This window comes from Bombina bombina, chromosome 1 (assembly GCF_027579735.1).
Source record: "Bombina bombina isolate aBomBom1 chromosome 1, aBomBom1.pri, whole genome shotgun sequence".
In the NCBI taxonomy this organism is placed as follows: Eukaryota; Metazoa; Chordata; class Amphibia; order Anura; family Bombinatoridae; genus Bombina; species Bombina bombina.
In genome coordinates this window covers 1,182,015,750-1,182,028,565 of record NC_069499.1, presented here as the reverse complement: position 1 = coordinate 1,182,028,565, position 12,816 = coordinate 1,182,015,750, and the positions used below count along the sequence as shown (strand labels likewise).

General features: G+C 39.3%; 1 protein-coding gene across 1 annotated transcript in view; it reads right to left on the bottom strand.

The window, feature by feature from the left end:
* KCNH6 (potassium voltage-gated channel subfamily H member 6) overlaps nucleotides 1-12,816 on the bottom strand; it is a 730,996-nt gene that overhangs the window by 41,753 nt on the left and 676,427 nt on the right. Inside the window, exons 8-10 of the mRNA XM_053699785.1 lie at nucleotides 6,045-6,297; nucleotides 5,578-5,771; nucleotides 4,634-4,733 (exon numbers count right to left, since the gene is read on the bottom strand). Of these exons, the coding sequence (XP_053555760.1) occupies nucleotides 4,634-4,733; nucleotides 5,578-5,771; nucleotides 6,045-6,297 (547 nt within the window). The remainder of the gene's footprint in view (nucleotides 1-4,633; nucleotides 4,734-5,577; nucleotides 5,772-6,044; nucleotides 6,298-12,816) is intronic.

The window sequence follows — 12,816 nt, the reverse complement described above, 5'->3', positions numbered from 1 at the left end:
ATGGGGTAGAGGCGGACGACGTAGTAATATACGGGGGGCGGCATTATGGTATTGATAAGAAAATCAAAGACAAACAGGGAAGGAAAAGGTGCATGGGTCGCTATGAAAAGGACAGGGGTCGATTGCGCAAAGGAATTATTGGCGAGAAAAAGAAAGCAAGGGAGATTGTTTCTAAGGCATAGGAACAGGTCTAATTTAACAAAATTCCAGTTTAAAAGGGTTTGGAAATGACAATAAATAAACTAGGATGGGAACATCGGAGGTTTGCCCCCCATTCATTTAGGATAGGGGCTGCAACTAGCGGAGCGGAGAGAGGGTGTTCCGTGGAACAAATAAAAAGCTTAGGGGGATGGAAATCCAAAGCATATAAAACTTACATCAGGTTGGAAAAGGAGTAAGGCCGCTTAATAGCAATTAAGCACAATAATATGACGATTAAAACGGTTGCATGTGAATCGTGAAATGTTGACACATGGTTTTTATTTGTTTTTCAGGTGGAGCTCTAAAAGTGTGGATGGTGGGACATTCTTATGTATACTGGGCAAGAGCTAGGGCAGCGGTACATTTGGGCTTTGAGCATAGGGAAGCCAATATCAGATGGATAGGGAAAAGAGGGCTGAAATGGGAAGAGTTAGTAGAGACAGTACAGCAGGCCCGAAGGAGATGGGGGAGCCCCGACACAGTGATTATACACTTAGGGGGCAACGACATAGGAGCATACCCGCTAAGGGAGCTCGAGGAAAGAATAAAATAGGTACTATGCTGGTTTAAAGTGGCATGGCCGCAAGTAACAATTATATGGTCAAACATAATATCTAGACTGTATTGGAGGAATACCGATACTCAGAGAGCGGGGTATAGGTCACGTAGGAAGCTGAACCAGGTAGCAGCAAAAGCGATAAGGGAAATAAGGGGAAAGGTAATAGAACACCCTGAGATTGCGGCAATGAAGGAGGAATTGTTTTGGGCAGACGGGTACATCTGAACGATGTCGGGAATGAGCGTTTTTTAAAGGATATACGGACAATGGTGGCGGAGCTGTTGAAGGTAAGGAAAGGTCACTATAGGTAGGGTTGGCTGAAAGAAGGCTTTCTTTGTTGGCGGTAAAAATGGGGCTGGCATGCGGGCGGGGCATAGAGGTGGCGGGGGATCCCACTGCATATTCGACCTTGGACCGTGATCTGGTGGTCTAATTGCTGGTGAGGCTAGGCAGTGGGTTCTCCCGTATCTCCTTATGCCTCGCCACAGGGGGGTTAGTGGTCCCCCCTTATGCGTGGCCCCATGTTATTGGAATGCGTTGCATTGTTGGAAAGTTGATGTGGTGAAAAGTTGATTTATTGGAAAATTATTCTTACAAGTATATTTTGCTGTGACGCAAAATATAGATTATAATAAAAGTGACCTTTCCATTTTAACGGCATATCAATGTGTGGTGTCTTTATTTCAGGTGACAATTTACAAAGTAAAAATCGAATGTGACAAACTGGATGGTTGTTAAGGGAAAGGGGGAATAAGAGAAGTATAGGTGTTTTCTTCAAAGTGGTGGGTTTGGAAGGGAGGAAAGAATTGGGCTTCTAAGCCTTAAAGCCATTAGGTCGGTTGTAGCCGTCCCTGCAAGTGTCACTCTTGTTAAGAATCCCGGATGGTAGACATATCAATATTCCAACATTGTCCCTTCGGGGGTCCCCAACCAACCCCCACGTGGCCACATTATGTTGTCGGTATTTTCCCATCTATTAAGATTTATTTTGTGCGGCACAAGGTACGCCGTTCTGTTGCGTTGTACCAGTTGTTATCACTTCCTTTGATGGTCTTGTGGAAGAGCTTTCTAGTACCCCCGGCACACAAACTTTAATTGGTGGGCTAAGTGGTAAAGTGAACGTTTTCGCCGTGAGTCGCTGGCTTAATTGATTGCTTATCTAATGGCCCTTTGTTGCGTAATATTTTAGTTCCCGTAGATTTTCTGCTTTCTGATGAGGTGGATCTTTGGTTCGATCAGATGCGAACACCCCGGCTCCAGCTGTAGTAGATATCTCGGGCGGCAAGTATGTCTTCTTTGTATCTGTGACCCCCCCGGAGCCATTTGTGTTTATTACACACAATTCACATTACTGTACTAATTTCTGACACAGGCACACGGTTATTGGTCCTAAATGTAGATTTAGAATAAGATTTTTAATAATCGTGGCATCCTTGCACACTAGTTTGTTCTGTTTGGTTTATAAACTATGCGCTGTGTAGGGTAGAACTCTTGAGTCTAAAATGAAGTAATCTCTAAACTTCAAAGAATGAGAGTATTTATGGCAGGGTTTGACTCGTGAGCGCTTCTAGTTTGATACCCAATAAGGAAGGATTTATAATAATAATATCATGTGACAAAAATTTAAAAATGATTTATTATATATAAAATGATGCTGTTTTGACAGTTCAAAATAAAGGACAAATGTTTAAGTAAATATAAATTTCTAAAATATAGCAGTCCTGAAAGTAATTGGTTGGCCAACCATTAAAAAGAGATCTAGCTGGGTTTTGGATACAACTTATTACGTTAGTGCTGGTCTTGTAGCTAATAAGCTAATGTTCATAGGCTAATGATAAGTAAAGAAGTTGTATGCAAAGAAATAATGAAAAGTTTTTATATAAAATTAGTATGCAAACTCAAAGGTTAGTGTGAGATAGTATCCAAAATGTTTCAAAATAGTTGCACTTGTGTGTAGAATACTAAACAGTTACAATGAAACGGTGTAAACCAATAAATACTTATTTACAATATGATACAGAAACCGTTATCGCTATCAAGGAGCAGTTTTTTCTAAAAGGGTTTACAGAGGCGCCTTTTAAAGTTCCTGTAGAAATTCAATGTAGTCTGGTCTTATTAGCAATATCGATTATAATTAACAGTTTGATCTGACCTTAGTGGGTACGTTGGTCTACCGGTAGACGTGCTGGTAATACTCCTTATGTGTGTGTTCAGAAAAAGAGAATGTAGATTGTGGGCCTGCTTTTTGCAATGTTTTCTCACGGCGTTCGTCTCAGCCCAAATCACACGCCTATTTCACAGGCTTCCCGTGATAGGCTTCGTCCGTTGTGAATGTGATTCCCCGCTGTTGGTTGTATCTTCAAGCTTTGTACTTGCGGAGTAGTGCTGATGTCGGATCACATTCGATAAGCCACTTGCGGTGTAGATCCTTGCAGGATCTGTCAAGTGTGGCAGCACTCACTCGTGCTTAGTAGTGCATACTGGAATCTCACAGGGTCCCAGCTCACTGTTCTTTTCCCACAGGTCTCAGTTTAGGCTGTAGTCTCCAGCCGCAAACAAACATGGACAGGCTCTCAGTCAAGTGATACATTTTAAAATCACAGCATCCTGAGGAAACAGCAAGCTAGCTGAGAAACTAGTTGCATTTTAATACACAGTGATATATGTATACACTGTGCTTTTAAAGACCATTGTTTTAATACAAGTGATTTTAAAACTTATGTGAGATTCCAGTATGCACTACTAAGCACGAGTGAGTGCTGCCACACTTGACGGATCCTGCAAGGATCTACACCGCAAGTGGCTTATCGAATGTGATCCGACATCAGCACTACTCCGCAAGTACAAAGCTTGAAGATACAACCAACAGCGGGGAATCACATTCACAACGGACGAAGCCTATCACGGGAAGCCTGTGAAATAGGCGCGTGATTTGGGCTGAGACGAACGCCGTGAGAAAACATTTGGGAAGGAATAAATACCCCAAACCACCGAGTGCATTCACAAAAAATCATCAAAGGACGATAAACACCCGCCAGTGAAACCTGAATTAAAAGGTAAGTAACACAACCAGCAAGAGAATATAGCAAAAAGAAGGCCCACAATCTACATTCTCTTTTTCTGAACACACGCGTAAGGAATATTACCAGCACGTCTATCGGTAGACCAACGTACCCACTAAGGTCAGATCAAACTGTTAATTATGATCGATATTGCTAATAAGACCAGACTACATTGAATTTCTACAGGAACTTTAAAAGGCGCCTCTGTAAACCCTTTTAGAAAAAACTGCTCCTTGATAGCGATAACGGTTTCTGTATCATATTGTAAATAAGTATTTATTGGTTTACACCGTTTCATTGTAACTGTTTAGTATTCTACACACAAGTGCAACTATTTTGAAACATTTTGGATACTATCTCACACTAACCTTTGAGTTTGCATACTAATTTTATATAAAAACTTTTCATTATTTCTTTGCATACAACTTCTTTACTTATCATTAGCCTATGAACATTAGCTTATTAGCTACAAGACCAGCACTAACGTAATAAGTTGTATCCAAAACCCAGCTAGATCTCTTTTTAATGGTTGGCCAACCAATTACTTTCAGGACTGCTATATTTTAGAAATTTTGAATATTTACGTAAAACATTTGTCCTTTATTTTGAACTGTCAAAACAGCATCATTTTATATGTCTCAGTTTTTTATATATAATAAATCATTTTTACATTTTTAACAATTTTGTCGCATGATATTATTATTATAAATCCTTCCTTATTGGGTATCAAACTAGAAGCGCTCTCGAGTCAAACCCTGTCATAAATCCTTGCACACTAGACAAGGTATGACGACTGCATGTAGCCTCTCACCTTGTTTCTTCCGTCTCCTTCCCGTCTGTTTACATCTTCGTGGCTTTTGATAGCTGCAGTTGTAGTCTTCACTTGTGGGAGATCGTGGGATACTCTCTGCCTAATAATGTAAGGAGAAATGCAAGAGATAAATAGAAACATTCCTTATATGTAATGCATCTGTGATATAGTACTATTTACAAAAAGAGTACATATACAAAGCTGTTTTTTTTAAGATCTCCGTTCTTACTCTAGTGCCAAATATCTTCTACCTAATATTTGGAATTGCTGATATATAGAGCAAAAATCCCATGGAATAATTTTAGACCAACACTATAACTTGGCTACCTGTGAAAGGGTGAAAATTTGTAGTTTAATTTGCTTAAAGGGACACTGAACCCAAATGTATTCTTTCGTGATTCAGATAGAGCATGAAATTTTAAGCAACTTTCTAATTTACTCCTATTATAACATTTTCTTCATTCTCTTGGTATCTTTATTTGAAATGCAAGAATGTACGTTTAGATGCCGGCCCATTTTTGGTTTGTTTTTGCTGATTGGTGGATAAATTCATCCACCAATAAAAAAGTGCTGTCCAGAGTACTGAATCAAAAAAGAAGCTTAGATGCCTTCTTTTTCAAATAAAGATAACAGAGATAAAGAAAACAAAGAAAAATTGATAATAGGAGTAAATTAGAAAGTTGCTGAAAATTGCATGCTCTATCTGAATCACGAAAGAAAAGATTTGGGTTCAGTGTCCCTTTAACTTTCTACATTTATGTTTTCTGTATAAAATTAGATTATACTTGACTTCCCTTCCAAACTCAGAGAGCCACTTAATGGTTTTCTAAAGAGATGTGGCCAATATTCCTGTACATGTTTCTATATGTAACTTCGTCTTCTGTTTCACTACTACATCACTTGTCCTACCAACACTTTTGTATATGATGCAACACATCTCTCACATCTCTCAGGTTGAAGGTGATCTCAAGGTTGCTCCAGAAACAGTCTGAGAATGTTGGATACATGTCCAAGACTTCCAGCAGGTCCTCTCTCTGTATCTTGTGCAGGTCACAGTAAGTTAGAGCCCTCACATCTGCATTTGACTTTCCTGGGCGAGCATAAAGACTGATAGGCTCCCCAAAAATGTCATTCTTACCTACAGATGGACATAAGAAAAATTTCACAATAGATGGATAAAAAAGTTATTTATTGCTACAAACTAATTATATAATCTGTTCGATAAAGTAATTACAGACCACTTCAAAGAAACAAACATTATAATCTACAGTTCTCTGGAGTACTCAGATATTAATTAAAATTTAAAAAAATACTGGAAATTCAGTTTTTTATTCTACCAAAAAACGCTAATAGTACTATTTATACTGTACAAATAGTCCTACATTAACTGGAAAATAACTTCATTTTTTACCCAGAATTGCCACCACAATATCTTCCCTGAGAATCTCAATAGAACCGCGGGAGATGAAGTAAAGGGTTGTCAGAACGTCTCCATAATGGACAAGGGTGTCCCCAGGTGGGGCATGCGTGGTTTTAAATTTCATGGCTAATGCACGCAGGCAGCCCTTTGTGGCACCACGGAAGGCTTTGCAATTTTGAAGCAGTGTACGATTAAGGTGCAAGCAGATGTCTGCCTGGAGGCACTCTGGAAATCCCTTCAGCACCTAGGGAGACAAGGGGGGGGGGGGCAACAATAGGGTGAGAATATTGGTAAGATAAAGAAGAGGGGAAAAGGCAAAGAAACAGAACAAAAATTATGGTTGGCATTTATTAACAAAGAAGGGCTATGGATTGCAGTATTGTAATTATAAGAGAAAGTATGGAGGGAGTATTGAAGTACTGAAAATAAAATGAAACAGTGAAAAGAAAAAGTGGGTAGACAAAGATACCAGAACTTGGGTGTATTGAATCTGATACCGAAATTGAGGTTGAAAGGAGTACAATATTGAAAGAGGACATCAAGAGAGGAGATATGGGGTATGTATAGAAAGAAAAGAGATTTAAAGACGTGCAAAAATGTAAAAAAGTGGGATACTTGCGCAAAAGGAAAATCAGGATAATAAGTGAGAAGGAATAATTCAGATAGAAAGAATTTGACAGAAACAGGGATGATGATATAACAAAGAATTCATGAAGGTGAAGAAACAAGCAAAAACAAAGCACAATGAAGAAGCAGTGAAGTGAAAAGGAAGGTCAGGCTTTCCCAGTCTATAACAAACATTCTGCTCTACATTGATACTCTGAGTGCACACTCAGACATGACAAACCACTGGGAAAAGATGATATATGTATCAGTGAGGAGGAACGGGTGTCTTGGGCACAATATGTGAATAAGGCATTATGGAACCGGGAAATAAAATTAAATTGTCTTCCAATTGCCCAAAGTTGTGGCAAATAGTAAAATGTTGTTCTGAGGTAAATTGGCACAGAGTATGCCACCATTTTAAGCTGTGTCTCCAGTAAACACAACTGTAATGATTACTTGTGCTTCTCTCCTTGATACATAGACCTATTTAAACACTGCAAATTTCATCTCCATCGAAGCTTCTGCTAAGGTAGATTGCAAGCTCTACAGACATGGAAACTGTGGAGGACATTGCCTTTTCTAAATAAACAAAAAATAATATACGTTTAGGGCCAGATTACGAGTTGAGCGCAAATGTTTATCACAGGTGTTTGTGCTCGCCGGGTTTACTGGTGGTATTGCGAGTTGAAAGTAAACGCGTTCACAGTCACGATTTACACTAGAATGATTACCGCGTCCTCACAGCTCTAGTTAACTGATTTGTGAAATAAAAAAGTTTCACAAAACACATAAAAAATACATTACAAAGTACCGTTACACTCATAATAACACCATCTAATAAAAATGATTCAAATAAAATATTGCACACAAAAGTTATAAGGGATCAAAGATATGAGATCTAAGATGGTAGAAAAAAAAAGGCAGGTAACATTGAGATACATACATATACTGTCTAAACATGTATAAGTATTTATATGTGTATGTATGTATTTACAGACATAGATACATATATAAATAGATAAATACATATGTACACACATAAGACATATGTATAAGTGCATTGCAGCCCGTTGCAGTTAAAGGGATAGGAAAGTCAAAATAAACTTGCATGATTCAGATAGAGTATCATTTTAAGACACTTTTAAATTCACTTCTATTTTCAAATGTGCTTCGTTCTCTTAGTATCCCTTGTTAAAAAATGAATACACACATATCATACACTAGTGGGAGCTGCTGCTAATTGGTGCCTGCACACATTTGTCTCTTGTGATTGACTAAATAGATATTTTCAGCTTCCTGTCAGTAGTGCAATGCTGTCCCTTCAGCAATGGATAACAAGAGAATGAAGACAATTTGATAATAAAATTCAATTGGAAAGTTGTTTAAAAATGTATGTTCTATCTAAATAATAAAAGAAAATGTTGGGGTTTTACTATCCCTTTAAGTAGATGAAAACATGAAAAAAACATATTTATGTAATATTCATATTTAATAAAGGTTTTAACTATGTATTTATTGTAAATATTTCACATTCCAATGTTCTGCACATAGCATAGTATTTATAAATAGATATACTTTTATATACAAAAAGGAATTGGATGGTATCCTAAAATTAGGATTTGAACAAGGACACCTAACGGAACAAATCTTTGAGTACTGCACCACAACACACCCGAGAATCCCAATCCTATACACCACCCCGAAAATACACAAAACTCTAGACCACCCGCCTGGGCGGCCGATAGTTTCAGCTGTACAGTCACTCACACAGCCTGTGGCACAAGTAATAGACATTTTCCTTCAACCTATCGTTAAGACAGTCAGATCATATATTTCAGACACCAATGACTTAATCAGGAAGATGAGGATGTGCGTTTGGAGACTGGTGACATCCTGGTCACCCTGGATGTCAACAGTCTCTACACTATCATCCCACAGGACTCATGGCAACTAAACAACACCTCATAGAGAGTACACAGTATGAGGGACCCCCTATTGACTTCTTCTTGACACTAATGGAATACTGCCTCACCAGGAACTATTTCCGCTTTGAGACATCCTTTTATCTGCAACTAACTGGCACGGTGATGGGGTCGAATATGGCCCCATCGTATGCCAACATTTATATGTCTCAGTTCGAAAACCAATTCCTGTGGAGCACAGACACATCGCCGGTTATCTTCTATGTAAGATACATCGACGATGTGTTCATGGTGTGGCGAGGGGGACAAGAGGCACTGTTAGACTGGTTCAGGGATTGGAATAATACCCCTACACCAGTGAGGTTCAAGATTACACACCATCATAAAGAGATACAATTCCTAGATCTTAATATCTACATAGAAGGTAGTGTCTTAGGAACCACACTCTACAGTAAGCCCACTGATAGAAATTCTATTTTAAGTGCCACCAGCTGTCACCCTCCAGCCCTATTAAAAGGTATAGTCAAGTCCCAGATGACTAGGGTCGTACGCAACAATTCCAACATTGCTACAGGGGTCTCACAGTTGCAACTCATGAGGGACAAATTCTTGCAGCGGGGGTACAAGCAACAGATAGTTGACAGTACCCTAAAAGAAGTCCTCCCATATACCCAGGACAGTCTGATATATAAGGACAATCTGACAGAGAAACCCAACAAACTGATAATGGCAACAACGTTCTCACCAAATACTACACAGGCTGGAAAAATATTAAGGGAACATTGGCCAATAGTACAATCTGACCCTAAACTGACCTTTACGCACAACCTGACACCGATGATAGCATACCGGAGGGGTACTAATCTTAAGGACAGCTTGGTACGTACAGACCCCAAATCAAGCTATATGGACACAACTCACATAAACATCAAAGGCTCATATCGATGCCTAGGGTGCACAACATGCAATGGCCTCATGGCAACCAAGAACTTTCACCATCCACATACAAATAAAGTGTTTAAGATCAAACACTCAATATCCTGCAACACTGCATTTGTAGTATATTTGTTATTTTGCCCATGTGCCCAGTTCTATGTGGGCAAAACGAGCGGAACACTCCGCGAAAGGATGGCCAACCATAGACGGGCCATACGGCTGGCGTTAGACCAAGGAGATTCGGACCAACCAGTGGCCAGACACTGTGCAAGAATGGGACATCAGGTGTCCACCATCAGGTATATCCTGATTGACCACATCCCCCCCCTGGACAGGGGAGGTGATAGGAACAAGGCCCTGTTAAGAAGAGAGGCGGAGTGGATGTATAGATTGGGCACTATAGCCCCAGGAGGACTAAACTCCCCTCCAGACTTTAAGGCGCTCATTTAAGTAGAGATACATACTGGGGCACGGCAAACAGATCTTGAGTAATATGTGGCGATGCACTGGAAGTCAGGCCCCTTGAGGGGTAGACTATTTAGTGCAGGGCGCACTATCTGTTTTGGGGGGGGACATGGAGATGATCCCCTCCAATTTAACAGTACTCGGGCCCTTATTGCCAATTGCCCACAATAACTCATGCAGACTTAAAATACTGAGCTGCCTTAAATCATACAGCAATTCCAATGATACCATCCACCTACATCAAGTCAAGATGATGATTTCAATATATAGGACACAAGAAATTAACCAACAGGAACACTACAGAGCTACAGAATAATGAACTATGGACAGACAAAAATTAGGGGATGGAGGTAACCCGAGTCGAGGAAATCCTACCCCAAGTCAGGTTGTGCAAGTACATTACATAAGGTCACTGAACTGGGACTATCACATAATACTAAAATTAATAACTGAAATCCGGAAGGAAGTTAGTATATAGCAATGTGCCATAATGTAACCATATGGACTAATATGGAAACAACAGTATGCCTTAATATATATAAAGAAAGTTAGAATTAATATACTGTGAATAAGGGGTATGGAGACATAAGAGGGACAGATACAATTTAGAACAACATCAAAACCAATTACATATAACTAACGCTAAGTGTACATTGTAGCAACAATATTAGAGTTGCCTTCATTTATTTATGTTATATATTTTATTATTAATTTCAATTTTTAATTTTTGAGTTTTATTCATGTGTATTAAGCAGATAGCCCATATGGATATCTCAGAAGAATCCTAACTATAATAGGGATAATACATAGATAGTTTTCATAACCTCAGTTAGGGAATACTCTCTAACCCCCGTATATATCCCTAACAAGTGCGCTCTAGGGCATGTAGGTGATACACGTAGAGGATTACTAAAACCTAGCAATTAGCCCAACAATTGCATGGCAAGTTAACTAATATTACCCATATGACTCAGTAAAGATATATAAAATAAAGGGCGACCAATAGATCCATCCGCCTAAGTAGATCCGGCATAACAAACGGTTCCTATGCCAACCAGGCTATGACAGCGTGTCCTCATGCAAGGCTTATACAGATGATCGAGAGTGACACACATAGAATAACAAGTATGGGGAGCCCGAAAAGAATACAGTGGGTAACAACAATATGATATCACATATGAGCACATATAAGATCTTTGAATGGGGAAGATCCCACATGCAAGAATGATTCACGTAATGCGAGTAATCCACATGGAGTGCGATACACAGTTAACACGTGTTATATATAACAAATAATTCCTGTACACTTTGTTACTTTGACATTTTCAGTTAAAGATATATAATCATTGCAAGTTTATTTGCTAAAAAATTTTTTTTTTGTATATTGATAATACCGGAAAGAGTATCACATTAAGCACTTCCGGTTTACACAGTGGAACGCAGAATATGCGTTCCACACACACACTGTTTGGCGCCACCACACTGAGAGGACACTTTTCACACAGGTATTTGAAATTATTTTGATTGTTTGCAGTCTGTATATAAGTTTGTTTGATGCAGTTCATGTTTATGCTGATGATGGGGAGGAATTCCCCGAAAACGTTTCATTAAAAGAGTATTTACTTGTTTCACCAAAAGACCTGAGAGTGCGACCGTTTTTTCAGGAATATATATATATATATATATATATATATATATAAAAACAGCACAGTGTGAAACAGTATACTCACCCCCCTTAAATACCCCTGCACAGCAAACAATCAGTTTGGTAAACACCCTGGCACCTGGAAGTAAAACCACGTCACATGACACAAGGTCAAGCCCCGTTGGCATAGCAACCAGACACTCAGTAGTGTAAACCAAGTGAAAACGTAGTGAAAGTTAAAAACATAGGCAAAACAGATTGGAGCAATGTATAAATACAAACATGGGTTTAAACAAAAATGTTAACAACCAAACAAGCAGTAGTATATTATCATGCAGATAGCGTTAATCACCAGGGTGACCGTAATCCCACAGCATAAATACACATAGCCATATACAGCCTCAACCATATCATATCTTAAAGTACAGGTAATGAACTACTGGACAATTTGCGGAGCCCAGGTATAGAACTACCGATAGCGGTCTTCTTAAGTCCCCCCTGTCATTTCATGCAGGTAGAAGTAGCAAGGCATAGAGGCAAAACACACAAGCCTAGTTGAACCTGCAGTGATAGTCGTTATCACACACTCCATGCCACAGCACATAACCAATGCAGATACCCAAGGGAAGGTATCAGACAACTTAGCAAAGCAAAAAATAGGACAACTTAAACAAAGAACACTTCAAAGAACATAGTACACTTCAAAAAACATAACTTAAGAAAATACCCAAGAGAACGTAAACACATAGTTAGAGGCAGTCCCTTATATGGTGTACCTTACTTGATTACATAATGTCCGATAGAACCAAAGGCAGGAACAGTCTTGAAAATAGAGAGGTGGTTCATTACAGAGTCTTGTCCCTATAAACAGCAGTGCCAGTCAAGGTGGACATTGAGTCCCCGGGGGGTCATTGTCCCAAGATTGAAAATCCATCTTGACTCTCTTTGTAAGAGAATTTTAGCCCTGTCACCCCCCCTACTTAGTGGGGGGATGTGGTCGATAATGATGTATTTAAGGTTGGTTACCTTGTGTCTTGCTTCCACGAAATGCCGTGCCACCGGCTGATCTGATGTACCTTTATCCAATGCTGTACGAATCGCGGACCGGTGGTTGGCCATTCTGGTCCTTAAGTCATCCATCGTTTTTCCTACATAAAACATCCCGCACACACAATGCAGGAGGTATACA